At 44.6% G+C, this 13,681-nt stretch overlaps 1 protein-coding gene across 3 annotated transcripts in view; it reads right to left on the bottom strand.

Annotated features, from left to right (window-relative positions):
- Positions 1 to 13,681, bottom strand: part of LOC138521307 (sodium channel protein type 4 subunit alpha-like) — a 3,496,387-nt gene that overhangs the window by 1,410,557 nt on the left and 2,072,149 nt on the right. For all 3 annotated transcript variants that reach the window (XM_069634046.1, XM_069634045.1, XM_069634044.1), the window contains one exon: positions 8,239 to 8,412. In XM_069634046.1, coding sequence (XP_069490147.1) covers positions 8,239 to 8,412 — 174 coding nt within the window. The remainder of the gene's footprint in view (positions 1 to 8,238; positions 8,413 to 13,681) is intronic.

Below are 13,681 nucleotides of genomic sequence, written 5' to 3'. Positions count from 1 at the left end.
GCGAGCTGGAAGAAGCTCATAACTTTGAGTTGAACACTATTTCTTTTGATTTTGACATCCCTACACATTGGTTAGCTTTAGTTGTTAGGGCAAGTATAGGTTTTGGACACAGACAGAGTATTTAAGTTGATCTCGTTGACTCTGAGTATCCTTAGTTTTGTTCAGGTATGGAAATACTACCTCATCATAGGGCAAGTTAGGCATTCTATCATCCTGACATTTAATTTAATTAAGTATTTTACTTTGAACTTTAAGTCTGTTGTCTGTGTCTTAATTCATGATGCCTTCACAGCGCCTCCCCGTGGCTTCACACCTTTTTTGTACCTCGCCCCACCGGTCTATCAGGTCAGGCATATTTGGCAGGTTCATCCCTCTCTGTCTCCGCCTGTCTGTGTTTTTTTTCTGTTCTTTCTTTTCTTTGACCACTGTGGTTTTCTCCTACTTAGCCGCTGAGTTATCCCTCTTCCCAATCCTAAGGGTGGCGCTATTTCTATAGGAGTGTTTCCCTCCCCAATAGCAGGAGTGTCTACCTCTTCAATATTTGGGATGTTTTTCTCTCCTCAACTTCTGGGGTGGCTCACTACCCAACATCTATGGTGTCTCTCCCCCCAATCTTTGAGGTGTCTTTCACCCCAACCTCTGCAGTATTCCACTGCTCAATCTCTTGGGCATCTCTCTCCCATCCTCTAGGGAATCTGCCTCCTCCACCTTCCACAGATGGTCTTCCCCATCTAATTCCAGCTCCCATATTGCGTTCACTATTTGCCTCCAACTCTCCTCCTCCTCCTATCCTCAACCAGTCACCTCATCTCCTCTCCTGCAGCCACTTGGCTTTTCATGCTCCAACATTCTTCTTTACCTGCTCTGCACTCCCTCCAAAACTGAAGTACACAACACTTGGTTGTTCTGTAATCTTCAGACACTCTCCCAACCCCACCCACTGGTGTTGGTCTTGTTAGGATGGGTTGCAGGGGCGCAGTCAGCTAGTCCTACATGTGTCTGCCTGCAACTCTCTGAATCCACGAGCCAATGTTTGGGCAATCAGAGCTCTTGAATTTGTGAAAGCCTACATTTGAGAACAAGTTGGTTTGTGCATGGGGCTTAGTAGCTGCTATCAAGCGATCATGCCCATGCACCTACGCGTTGAAGGGTAGGTTTCTTCATGGGTATTGATCCTGCAACTTTCTAAGATTCTACCAGTGACATTGGTCCTCTGAAAGGGGACTAGCTTGGCTTTGTGACATGTCCCTAACAAGCTCATAGGTGATTTTAGGGTAGACATATGCCCTGCTTAACATAGGAGGTGGTTGCACCTGGCACCCATGGTCACCACAAACCCAACCTCAAGAGCAAGACAGGGGACTTTGTCACAGTTCCTTAACCTTTTAACTGCCATGGGTCCCCTCCTCCCCCCAGTGCTAAGGCCTTTTTTGATGATTTTGGTATTTCGACATTCAATGCCTTCTAATGTTTTCTGTTTCATTAACCCCTTAAGTGCCAAGGACGAGGGATCTCATCCTTGGCAACAGAGAGGTAATCCCAAGGACGAGATACCTCGCCCTTGGCACTTAAGGGGTTAACTGGGCTAGAGTATATATGTGGGTAGTGACAGACCAGGGGGTGGGGTGGGATGGTTAGGATGGATACAAAATGTGATACATAAATGTATAATATATTTAACAATTAATCCCTAAACTACATGATTACATATTTAGATTTTTACATCAGGTTTTGACAAGCAGAGAAGCCACATGATTCCTGGTTGGTAGTTGGACCTTCAGAATGGTATTCATCAAGTCACCAATTTCATGGCAACAATGTCAGATTGGGGAACGCTGGGGGGCATAGGCAGCTACTAAATCTGTGAAGCCACCCAAAGAAGAGGTATATGATGTAACCAGCAGAGTTATTCCCTGAAGGAACCACCTGAGACAGTGTCACATCAGTCACAATGAGGTCTGTACTCTTATCAACCTCAGGGGAGTGGTCCCCAAAGCCATCTGTGGACCTTTCAATGAGACACCAGGACAGGGCAAGCTTTGGAAAATAGAGAAAATAACATCTTTCCATGGCGCTTGTTCACAATCCGTTAACTTCAGATACTGAGAGCTCCAATACTGACCAGGTAGACAAAATACTCAGGGAGACAACACATGATCAGGCTGCCAACACCTTGAAAGTGCCTGACTGCAAGATGGCATTATCCCTACTTATATCTGAGCCTATGCAGCTGCAGTGAAGAGAAAACTGACAACAACCTCTAATGGGAGGAACAGCCCAACTGGGAAAACATGGACAGGTGGATCTTGGCAGGTCATACAAATTCCAACACATGAAAGGGAAATTGACTCAACAATTAGGACTCAACCTGAAACAACGTTTCCAATCAAACAGTAAAAAAGGTGACAGCAGGGCTCAAAATGTTGTTGGCACGCCTTGCCAAAGGGTCAAAGTGAGAGCCAGTTACAGAAATGGGTAGCTCTATACCAAAAGAGCCTAGGAGGAGGAAAGCTAGGACCAAGGTAGTGCGTATTTGGAGTCAGCTTTGATCCAGATCTCAGAAAACTGGCAGCGAGACATACTATACTGGTAGCTGGAAGAGGAAATATAAAGTAGGTGAACATTAGCCCAAAGCTATCATTCAGAAACTTGCAGTTTAGCAAGACCACTAGACAACTAAAATCCCAGATGAAGAGAGTTAAGACCTAGGGAGAGGGTGTATACCAAGACACAAGTTTGTGAAATTGTTTGCCTATCAACCTGTTGCCTTGTCCTTCGGGCAAAGGCTTCTGACATGATGCTTTCCCCTCGCCCTCTGAGAGAAAGACACCATCGTCTAAGCTGCACAATGTCCTCAACCCAAGAATCCTAACTCACAGAGCACTCCTGGACTGCATCCTAGCCAAGCTACCATACCGGGAGATCGGTGAAGGAAGTGTGCAGGGGCACTGAACTCTTTGAAACTGTAAGTTCAGCTAGTCATTGTTCTGGCTGACACCTTGGAGCTTGGTGTTATTGCATCAGAATAGGATAGACTTTGGACTATCAGTTCTTTAAGGGTATGTGTAGTTTCAAGACACACTTTGGACCTTTGGTCCTTTAGATCAGGTGACCCACATTCATTCTTTGTCATCCCACGACCTTGCACTGTTTTCTTAGACTTCTTTCCCTCTTATGTTACCCATATCCTGTAGGCAGTCTTCCACCCTTACTTGAGTGTGAAAAATTAATAAATGGTTACGTATTTCAGTTATCGCTGCCTGTGATGATCTCCACCAACTAGATTACTTTAATGTTATATGGAAGTGGGGAGTGGTGATTTGGCGGTAAAGTAAAGCAGCTGAAGTGAAAGGCAATGTAAGGGCGATCATGGGACAGAGAGTTTGAGGGCTTAAGTGAAGAGGCCAAAGAGAAGAGTAGAGACAAAAGCATTTGGCAGGTAGTGGGGCTTTAGGCCACAAATAGATTTAAAAACAAGGAGCAGAACATGAAAAATGTTATGATTTTACATAAAACGCCACTTGGTATGGTGATGGTACATGTGGCCCACATGTAAAACACTGATTTTTCTCTTCATTTCCCCTGACTAATTGAGCAGCATTACATCACTTCTTCTTTTCCTACTTTGCCACAAAACTATTTGCTCTTATTCCAGCCCCTACATTTTATCTTACATCATTATATTTTATCCTAAATCATGCAGTGCTCACTTGCTTTCAAGCTAGGTTTGCACTTTGTAAATACCAATACATACTGTGGTAAAGTCCTCTGTTTGGCTCTAGCAGCCAACAGAGCAGTGACCCTAGGGATTAGCCACCCTTCCACACTCCAGTATAGTAGCCCTGGATGAGGCATAGAGGGGATTACCTTGGTCCCACAGCTTAGTAGGAGCCTGTCACAAGAGTATTATATTGCCCATAACTCTCCAACATAATGATGGCCCTTTTAAGAATTGTAAACATCAAACCAGCACTGCGGGCCACAGGTTTTGACTGAGGCAGCTTGTTCCGCTAATCTTGAGGTCCACAGGGTCTGCATACTCTGTACTGGACCGCAGATCAAAAATTCCCCAAAACACCACATTTTGAATGCTGTGAGATCTGGACCAGCTGCCTAGACCACGTATCTATGAAAATGCCAAAACAACCAGACCCGCATGAGAACCAAAGTTCTGACACCTAAATGTCTGAGTTGAGATTAATACTAAGGAGAGCCAAAAAGCGATTATTCAAACGCAGAACTTACTTTGTTGTCTGTGAGGGGAAGCTACTGGCAACAGGCAGACAGGGAGTAGCCAGACACACTAGCTAGATCCAAGATGGCCACCCCACCACTTATGAACTCTGCCCCGTGGTGCACACTAAGCAGCTCAGGAAGAAAGGTGTCTTGAACTTATTACAAAGGCGCAATCCCCTACAACCACAGATGTAGGCTGTTACTGTGAGTTCCAGTTCGCTCAAATTTGCAGGAGCTGCTTCACCCCACAGATCCACAAAGGTGTAATGTCTGCAGTCGACCCGGACGGCTACATTCTGAATACACCTGGGGAAAAAGGGAAAGTGGACAAAATAATAAAAACACAGAGCTCCCTTCTCTGGCTGACCCTGAGATCTTTAGAGGGTAAGTTGTGATGGGAGAGAAAAAGAACAGATAACCAGTGAGTGGTCAATCCTATCTGTTATCGCTGAAACCTTCCCCCAAAAATACTTGTTTACCCTGACCCTCTTGTTCCCTGTGTCCCCTCCGCACTATGCCTGGAGGGGATTATGACTATTTCTTGAGCATCTTAAGGATCCATGAGTTCTTCATGGATTGCTTTTCCCTGAAGTAGTCTTTACATACCATTCATATTACAGGATCTCCCACTGCTGTGAGAGATCTTCAGAACTGAAACTATGTACAATCTACATTGAACTATTACCCTTACTATCTATCAACTTTACCTACATAGCTCATATACTAACTTATTATTGACTGGTAGTTAAATTACTCTATGGTTCTTTTTATTGTTCTCTTATCTAAACCCTATAGTCAGTGTCTGCTGAATCATCTTGCCCCTGGGGCTTCTTGCTATGTGAAAAGGGGCGGGTCAGATTAAACTCTGTATCTGAGTGGCATGGCGCAACTTCGGCCGGCCAGCTGAGTGTCTGCACGAGATTCTGCTGGCATCTGCGTAGTATCTCCAATATTAACAAGTTTACTGCTGAGTAGTGTTCCATGTCTGGATTACAGAAGGCAAGCATTCATGTAAGGTTCCAGGACAAGAGGCATGCAGGAGCATGGTATTTGTAGCAAATGTGGGTCAATGGGACCAGAACGACGCTGCCCCCAATGGATCCCGAGGGCAAGCGATGGCCTGTGATGCAGTTTCATTTCTTCTGTTGGTAATTTATGGGGATCGCCTGCTGAAAGTCTTTGAAGAGATTCTTACAGAACCAGTATCCCATGAATCTGAAAGCTTGCCAGCTAGTGTTCTCCCCTAGACAGAGTGCTTTTCACTCTGAAAAACTAGTGGCACAATACCTTAGTCACAAGAGCTCCCACTAGTTAAAAGTTAATTATGCTACTTTTTGTAGTGCTCTTCTTAGATGATTAGGCCCAGAGAGAAGAGCCTCCATGAAACTGTGCCTTCTGATTCGAGATGAAGGGCTGTTTAGAAAGTCCTCAACTTTCTACATCTATTATAATTCTATTTGAGCAAAGCAAATAGGCAATACAACCTTAGGGCTTCTCAGTGCTCGACCAGATAGATCAAGAAAGGAAAATAGACTATGAATGAGTGGGCCATGGACCAAAATTTAAAGCTGCAGGAAAATGCGTGCAATAAAGAAGATCTTAAAAATAATCCTGTTAGGATTAAATCTAAATTGGAATGCTTGGACTGGATTTGGACTGGATTTCTACCATGGAAAAAGCCACACTTAACAAACTACTAAGAACTACTACTACTTAACAAACTACTAAGAACCTATGGCTTACTGTAAAAGATATCTGAATAAATCACTGATGAGAATCTTTCTGAAAGCTTGTCTTAATATCCTGCCGACGCAGGAAATCCTTGCGATAAGAACAGGATCCATGGCAAAAGCCTGCAGACTCTGCAAAAATCCTGAAGAGACAGAATCTATCAGACACCTGCTGATGCTCTGTCCAGCTATGCACCAAGCCAGGCTAGCTTTTTTTAGTCATCTGACGATAAATTCCTTTGCTGGCAACGAAGAAACTTGGTGGAATCTCCTTATCACTGGGGACAAGACACAATGGCACACAGCGTCTGCCAAACCTCTGAACCTGGCAATGGAAAAAATAAAACTGAATATTGCCGCCTGATCCCTGTCTACCACACACTGGTCGAAATGCTGTCTGTTGTCCCCTGTGTGATGTCTTTGCAAATCTTTCTTCTCTGCGACAGAATTTGTCTGTGATCTTGTAAAAATCTTATTTGATTATATACAAGTAATAAAAAAATAAAAAGTATGAAATAAACTGTCAGTTAGAATCAAACAGCAGGTTTTCAATGTTTTTCTGAAAACGTGAAGCATCGGTATCTCTCTAATTTGCGCAGATAGAATGTTTGAAAGTTTAATGCTAAAAAGTGTGCAGGATCTTGATGAGAATGGATGTCAATCTTATTGGTCTATTTGAGCACTGCGAAGAAAATTGGCACCTCATAAAGGTGTGAGTAATGGCACAAAGAGCCTTCTAGATTAAGGTCAGTAATCTAAACAGAATCCTGACTAGAACAGGGAGCCTTTTCAGGACTGTGGTCATATGTGCGCCTGCAAACACACAAAAAGGCCATTATAATATTCTAATTTTGCTCCTATTATGGTCTGTGCAAGAATAGCAAAATCTGCTTCTGCTATCAGTGGTTGTATTTGTTTTAAGATCATTAGGCAGCAATGAGACAAGCTCATTCAACCTGGCTCTGGCCCAATCAATCCTCAGATTCTTTCATTCCATCATGGATTGGGGTAGAAAACCCTTCCTGACCAAAGTCGTTAAGGTAAACCTCTACTATCCAAACCTCCCAGCCAGTCCCCCAAACCTCTAACCAAAAACTCTATTGATATGTCCACAAGTGAAGCATCACCCAACCCAATGCCCTGTGGAGTGTCACCTGCAAGACCTTATAGTTACTTTAGATGTGAGTCTGGGGTACGGGTTAAGATTTATAAAAGTAGCTCATAACCCTGTCAAAGTGTGGGTTGTTGGAATAGTGGAAGGACAGAGTTTAGAGAGAGTTGTGAGAGTAGCAAGAGGATGAACACTGTGACTGGAAGATTAGGTTAGAGGAGCAGAGTGTGGGAGGAGGAAGGGTCTGGAGAAGGAAGGGTGAGAAGCAAGTGAGGGAGAAGTTATTAGAGAGAGTTACTGCATCATGGAGAAAGGTGAGAGAGTTATAGGAGGAGGTTGAGACAAATCAGAGGAAGGAGCCTGGATATTGTCTGGAGGAGGAGGAGGTGAAACACCAGTTGGTAGAAGGATGAATGATTAAGGACATAGATGAAATTCAGAAGCTGGCAGAGAAGGATCAGGAGGCAGAGGTGACACATCAGGAGGGGGAAAGAAGAGAGGTTCAGGAAGGAGGCGCAGTCGAGAGGAGGTGGTTTATCTAGAGGATCAGAAGGGAGAAGGCAGGAGAGGCGGTGGCAAGGCTAAGGAGGAGATCAGGGGAGGTGGAGTTGCAGCAGTATTAGGAGGCAAACCCTGATCTGAAGGGATGGAAGCCATGGTGCATGGAAGAATGAGTTAATGGCAGGAGGATAGGCCTGGGACAGACGTAGGACAGGTTAGGTGGAGAGAGCCAAAGGCAATGGGACTCCAAACTGGACCTATCCACTTTAAAACTAACAAGCCATCCACCTGCCCAAGTTGGCCTTTCTCAAATGTGTGGCTTTTTTTGGGTGGGCAAGGAGCACAATGCATCAACGACTGTGGAGAACTGTTATTTTACCTTTGTTGAACAAATCAATAAACAATTGTTGAAGAAGATCCCTGGTTTATGTGCCTTCTTTGGGTTCCATCCAGCCTTATCCTTACAATACAACCATAAATATAATATATATTATTGCCCGTTAGTGTGGCTGTCAATCATGTACATTAGTAATACTATAGCTAATGTGTTGGGTTGTGTAGAATGTCTGACCTATTGCTGGTAATGGAAGAATTATATTTTCCCTTCTCAAAAGAATTGCAAAAAATGACAAACTGGAGTGAAATTAAGGGAATACCTACCAGACGGAAGGACCTCAGAACAGACAAGCCCTGTACATTTGCAAGGCCCAGTTCTACCAGACTCAGCGTGACAATGATACTATCAAATATGTTCCAACCCGTCTGGAAGTAATAATAGGGATCAAGCGCGATAATCTTGAAGACCATCTCAGCTGCGAAGATTCCTGTGAAAACCTGCCAGACAAAAAGAGATATAGTAAGATGTAGAGACATCAATTCACATCATTACGAATTAAGTCATCAGATCGTAAATATGGCTATGGTTTAAATACTATGGGAGTCATCACAAGTGGGCAGTATCCTGGTGGTAAATCCACTGGGATACCGCCCAACACAAATAGCATTACCGCAACTTGGTCCAGCTCTATAAGTGCCCGATCCCTAGTTGCGGTAAGTTGCAGTAGGTCCCCATTCATATTGGGCATTTTTGGTGCTATTACCGTGGCGCTAATAGCGCCAACAATGGTTGGAAAGTGGACCGATTTACCTCCAGCTCAAAGCTGGATGTAAAGCTCCAACTTTCCACACAAATCATAGTTGGGCAGAGCGGTAATGCAGTGGTAATAGCGTGACCGCTGCGTTTTTATCACTCCGCCCAACTTGTGATGAGGCCCTATGACTGCTCTGTTCAATGTGCAAGACCACTCAACAGGTTAGTGCAGTATTAGTAAGATTCAAATTTTTCATGTAAATCGTGAGTTATATCTAGTCATCTCTCTATTAAGATAAATTCTCTTCTCTATAAACTGTATCAAAACCTATTATAATGCTCCAGGCTTCATTCTATCATTCAACAGACATATTGCACCATTCAAGGTAGACAGGAAGGGAAGGATTAAAGCAAAATATATGTTTCTGAATTATCCAAGTTTAAAGGAGCAAGTGACAAGATGACCTACTAGCACAGGGTAGCTAAGTCTTGTTTGCATGACACTGAATTCAAATAAACTGTTGCTTGAGTTCATTGTTGTAGTTCTAGTTATTTAGAAGCATGTCGTAATCTTGTAGCTTAAAATGAAAACCGTATTGTCGGGGGGGAAATTCTGCCGGGGTCGGCCGGGCTGTCCGCAGACCTCCGGGCAGGGAGGCCCCAACTCCTCCCGTATATCCCAAAAGAGATAGAGTATGAGACACACGCAAGAAGCAAGGTGACTCTGCTGTTTATTATACAAAAACGGCAGGGATGGGTCAAGGATCGTACGCGTCCGTCCTGACACACACACAATCGTGGGGCTCGCAGGCCCTTTTTACCTTAGTATGACGCGCTACTTGCGTCACCTTGGAAAGTTAGCAAAAAAACCTATTGCCACTCTTAATTGGTTGCTCGAGTGGTAGGGTTAGTATAGCATACGTATAGAGAACAATGTTAGTGGACAAGGGTTAGTCAGGTGATATATCTGGGTTGTCCCTTCAATTAGATACATGAGAATTGTTACATGAAGACCCCTGATGATTGGTTAATGTTAATGGCGTCAGTGATAGGAGCCCCATGTTCTGATTGGTGCGCCCGCGAGCTTCCCAGTCTGGGACCATCGCTGTTCCCAGCTCTCGGTGTACCTGTCATTTGCAACAATGTTTCACTATGAATACGTGCAGAAAATGTGAGGACTTATTCATAAGCTGGAAGGCCGACTACTCCCACTGTCGCAGATGTCCATTGAGCCTTTTAATTGTATCTGCCTTGTGTCTTGTAACGAGGGATCCAGACGCCTTTTCTGGTCTTGGCATCCTGTCAGGTTCGGCTCGGTCACGTGAGGTGGGACCGTGTTTGAGGCAGAATTCTGCACAATTAATATTGTTTTTCCACTGTGTGCCTGGTTTAATTTGCAGGTGTGACTTTGACGTTGGTGTGCTGCGTGCGAGGTTGCAACATCGTGCCCTTGATGGTCTGTTTTCGGAATGTGGGTTTGCAACATTGCGACCTTGGCTGTTTGCTTTCGCCGAGCTCATTCTGCAGGATCAGCAACCTGACTCTTGTTCTTTTAACGTCCATGGAAGCTCTTGCTTGCGGCCTACTTAGGCCTGGTGTATAGGTGGAACCGTTTGGTGCACAGGCGCTTTAGGTTATAGTATCATATTGTCTTACGACCAGTATCGTGTCTTCGTTATATTTCTCATTATGTCACCTGGGTTTAGGAGAAGCGTAAGCAAGCTCTTTAGATGGGTTCATGATGCGTCTTGCGTTTCTGCATTTTGAGAGCCTATGTGGAAAATAATAAAGATGCACGTCCGTGAGTATGTCTGTCGCCTACGTCATAGCACTGAGTATATTCTTCGTGTAGATTGGTGCGGGAGTGTCCAGTGTGTATATTTGCACAGGTGTGCTGACCGTTGACTAGGTCGTCATGGCATCTCTAACGGCGTGTAGGTTTTAGTCTAGTTGATCCGTGCCGCAGGTGTCGGCATGGCGAGGGCTGGCTGCTAGGCTGGCAGATGGACACATCCGTATGTTCCTGTACCAGGGTATTTGGTCGTCTGGTAGATGGGCAAACTCTTCTCGTGGCGGGGGCATGGGCCGTGATCCTTTACGCCAAGCGCGAGAGGGGAAGGACAGGAGCCTGGTCTTCCATTCTCCCACTTCGGTCCCCCCTCTGGTCGACTTGTCGACCACAAACATATCCTTTTCGTTATCTCCTCTTACTCTCCATATCTTAGTTATTCCTCCTAAATGTCCATAGTGGTTAACATGATCTTCAAATGACCAATACATATATTCACAGGTTCCTCCAGGAGTACAGTATACCCATTTCCCTATGTAGCTCCTGGGGTTTCTTGGATTCTCGATCTTCACAGATGGTGGGTCCAGGTGGTTGGTGATGATCTGATTGCGCAACTTCTCTCTCTCTTGTATGATTGTGCCTGTGTGTTGGCCGTCATCTGCTGGCATCAAGGGGTGCATACCGACCATTTCAAGCAACTCGTCAGTGGTGCGTGCCTTCCGGGCCTTCCAAAATCTTATTATGATCAGTGTAGCTCCAGCCAAAATAGTACAACCAACTATAATTTTCAGTCCATCTGACAGCCAAGATGGCATCCATGACCATAATAGTGAAAACCAGCTCTCATCCGTTTTCACACCTTTACTTTCATCCATCATTTTGGAGTGCATCTGGGCCAATTGTGAAACTGCTTCTGTCAGTGTACCATTGTCAGCATCGTTGGCAGGAATGAACGTGCAGCATGATTGTCCTATCTTTGCGCAGACTCCTCCTTCCATGGCTGTGAGGAGGTCCAATACATATCTGTTCTGGAGTGCTACCATCCTTATAGCTCGCAGCTCCTCTTTTATTGCGTTAAATCCATTTACTGTAGAATTGATGGTCATCATTAGTTCCCATCTAGTTATCTGGAGCCATTTTGCGTTTGCGTAAGCCTGCAGTCCCGGATGTATTATTGAGGAGAAGAACATTGCAGCTCTGCTGAATAGTCTGTGTTCTGGCGGAATTGAAGTGAGTGCCGTTTCCGATCTTCCCCATAGGTAATTTCCTGTCAGAGGTTCTCCTTGTCTTTTCCTTCTATTTAGGACAGTATCATTGCCGTTGTTCCTGTTCCCTGGCCCCTCCTGAGGTGGTGCAGATCTCTTCTTCCTCTTGTCCCCTTCATCCATTTTGGGAAAGTTCGCCACATTCACATGCTTCTGCGGTACCACTAGTGATGGTACATTGACGTGCACCATCGTGCATACACCATTCCACAGAGGGGGCAGTGTGTGGTATGCCTTTTCTCCACAGGCCCAGTAATGGTCCATTATCACTGCTGTTCCTGCTCCCCCCTCAGGTAACTCCATCACGCTTGCACAGTTGGTGTTGTATCCTACGTCCACCTCTCCTTTATGTTGGTAGCATACCTTAGGTGCAGTCAGCGGCAGTATTGTTATTGGGTCTTCATCCGTCTCTATCCACGTGAGCATGGGTACGTACTTGATCCAAGTCGTCCAACACCAGTGGTTGTGTGCATCGATAGTTGAAATAGTTTCTTTTGTTACCATGTTGCTGCCAATCACTCCTATCTCCCATTTGTTGTCCAGGTACACCTTCCCCGTTATCGTCACCAGTGGCCTCTCCCAACATCCTGGTTTACCAGGAACTTCAGTGGCGTACCAATCACATGGTAAATACTGCAGTGTTACTTTCTTTGTTTCCCCTTTTGCAGGACCACTTGTTATGTATCTGAATGCTTCAGCATGTAGACTACTCTTGTGGTAACTCAACTATTTCTTGAGGAAGTTGTTTTCATATGGGTATGAGTCTCGTGTTTTCCACACCATATGCACCACTGTCCCTTGAAATCTTCCTTTCGTTTGGAACAATGCCAAGTATATTATGCATCGTGCTGTCTTTTCATCTATTTCTGTGGCAACGAATGTTCGAGAAGCGCTCATGGCGTATGGTATTAATGAGCAAACGTAGCAGCTGTCTTCTGTTGTCTGCTTACCAATGCGGGTCATGTGTTGGTACTATATGTTGTTTGAGACATGTGCTGAATCTTGTATATAATTGTCAATACCTTTATTATCTGAGTATGTGCTGCGTTGAACTCTATTTTGCTTGTGTGCAATTTTACTAGTATCACCTGACGTAACACCTGTTGCAGCTGGGGATGGGGGTGTATTAGGTTTGGGTACAGCAATAAGATTGATAGCATAGCTGTATTGCCATACAGAGGCAGCCAAGAACCCGGTGATCATCAAAATCCCTATTATTTTTATTACAAATGCTAATTTCACCGGCATTTTGCTCTTACCTTGCTGCAGTCCGGCAGCGTATTCTTGCGACGTTAAAGTTGCCCGCCTTAAAATTCTCAATATGCTGGTTATTAAATGTTAGTTGTTGTTTTTTTTAAGCTCTCCCTATCAAATAGTCATTCAGTGCCCAGGCAAAGAGCTGTTCCCAAGCTAATCTAAGCGATCTATCTCTTAGGACAGGCAAGTATGGGTGGAGGTGGGGCATTGAATATTCTATGGCCAAGAGGAATGCTGTGTAGTAGACGCGTACCCTTCTCCTTTTCAGGTACGTTGGCCTTCTTATTTCATATACAAATTGGTGTGACAATTCTTCTGGGTAGTTATCGTCTGAGGGTACCATCTACTCCTGGGCAGTGAATTTGTTAGTTATCTATTTTCTTAGCAGTACAATAATACGCAGTTCCTGCATGTGCGAGAGAAAAGAAAAGAGAGCATTCACGTGTTTACATGTGTACGTGTGCAAAACAATGTCCTTCAGTTCAGTTATTACTGCAGTGGGGGTAGGGGTCAATGGGCAGGGGGTTTGGGGCTCAACTGGCGGAAGTATCTTTACTCTTTGAGCGTGTGACCATGGGGTGGGCAGTATGGGGATCACCCCTTTCTTCTTCAGTTATTGTCTCTGGGGAATCTGGGTAGTGACAGGGTATGGGAACACTTAGGCCGTTAGCTGTGGTAGAACTCTCTTCCTCCGTTGGTGAT

Source organism: Ambystoma mexicanum, chromosome 13 (assembly GCF_040938575.1).
Source record: "Ambystoma mexicanum isolate Mex_15411 chromosome 13, UKY_AmexF1_1, whole genome shotgun sequence".
NCBI classification, from domain to species: Eukaryota; Metazoa; Chordata; class Amphibia; order Caudata; family Ambystomatidae; genus Ambystoma; species Ambystoma mexicanum.
The sequence above is the reverse complement of the archived record's forward strand: the minus strand, read 5'-3'. Positions and strand labels throughout refer to the sequence as shown.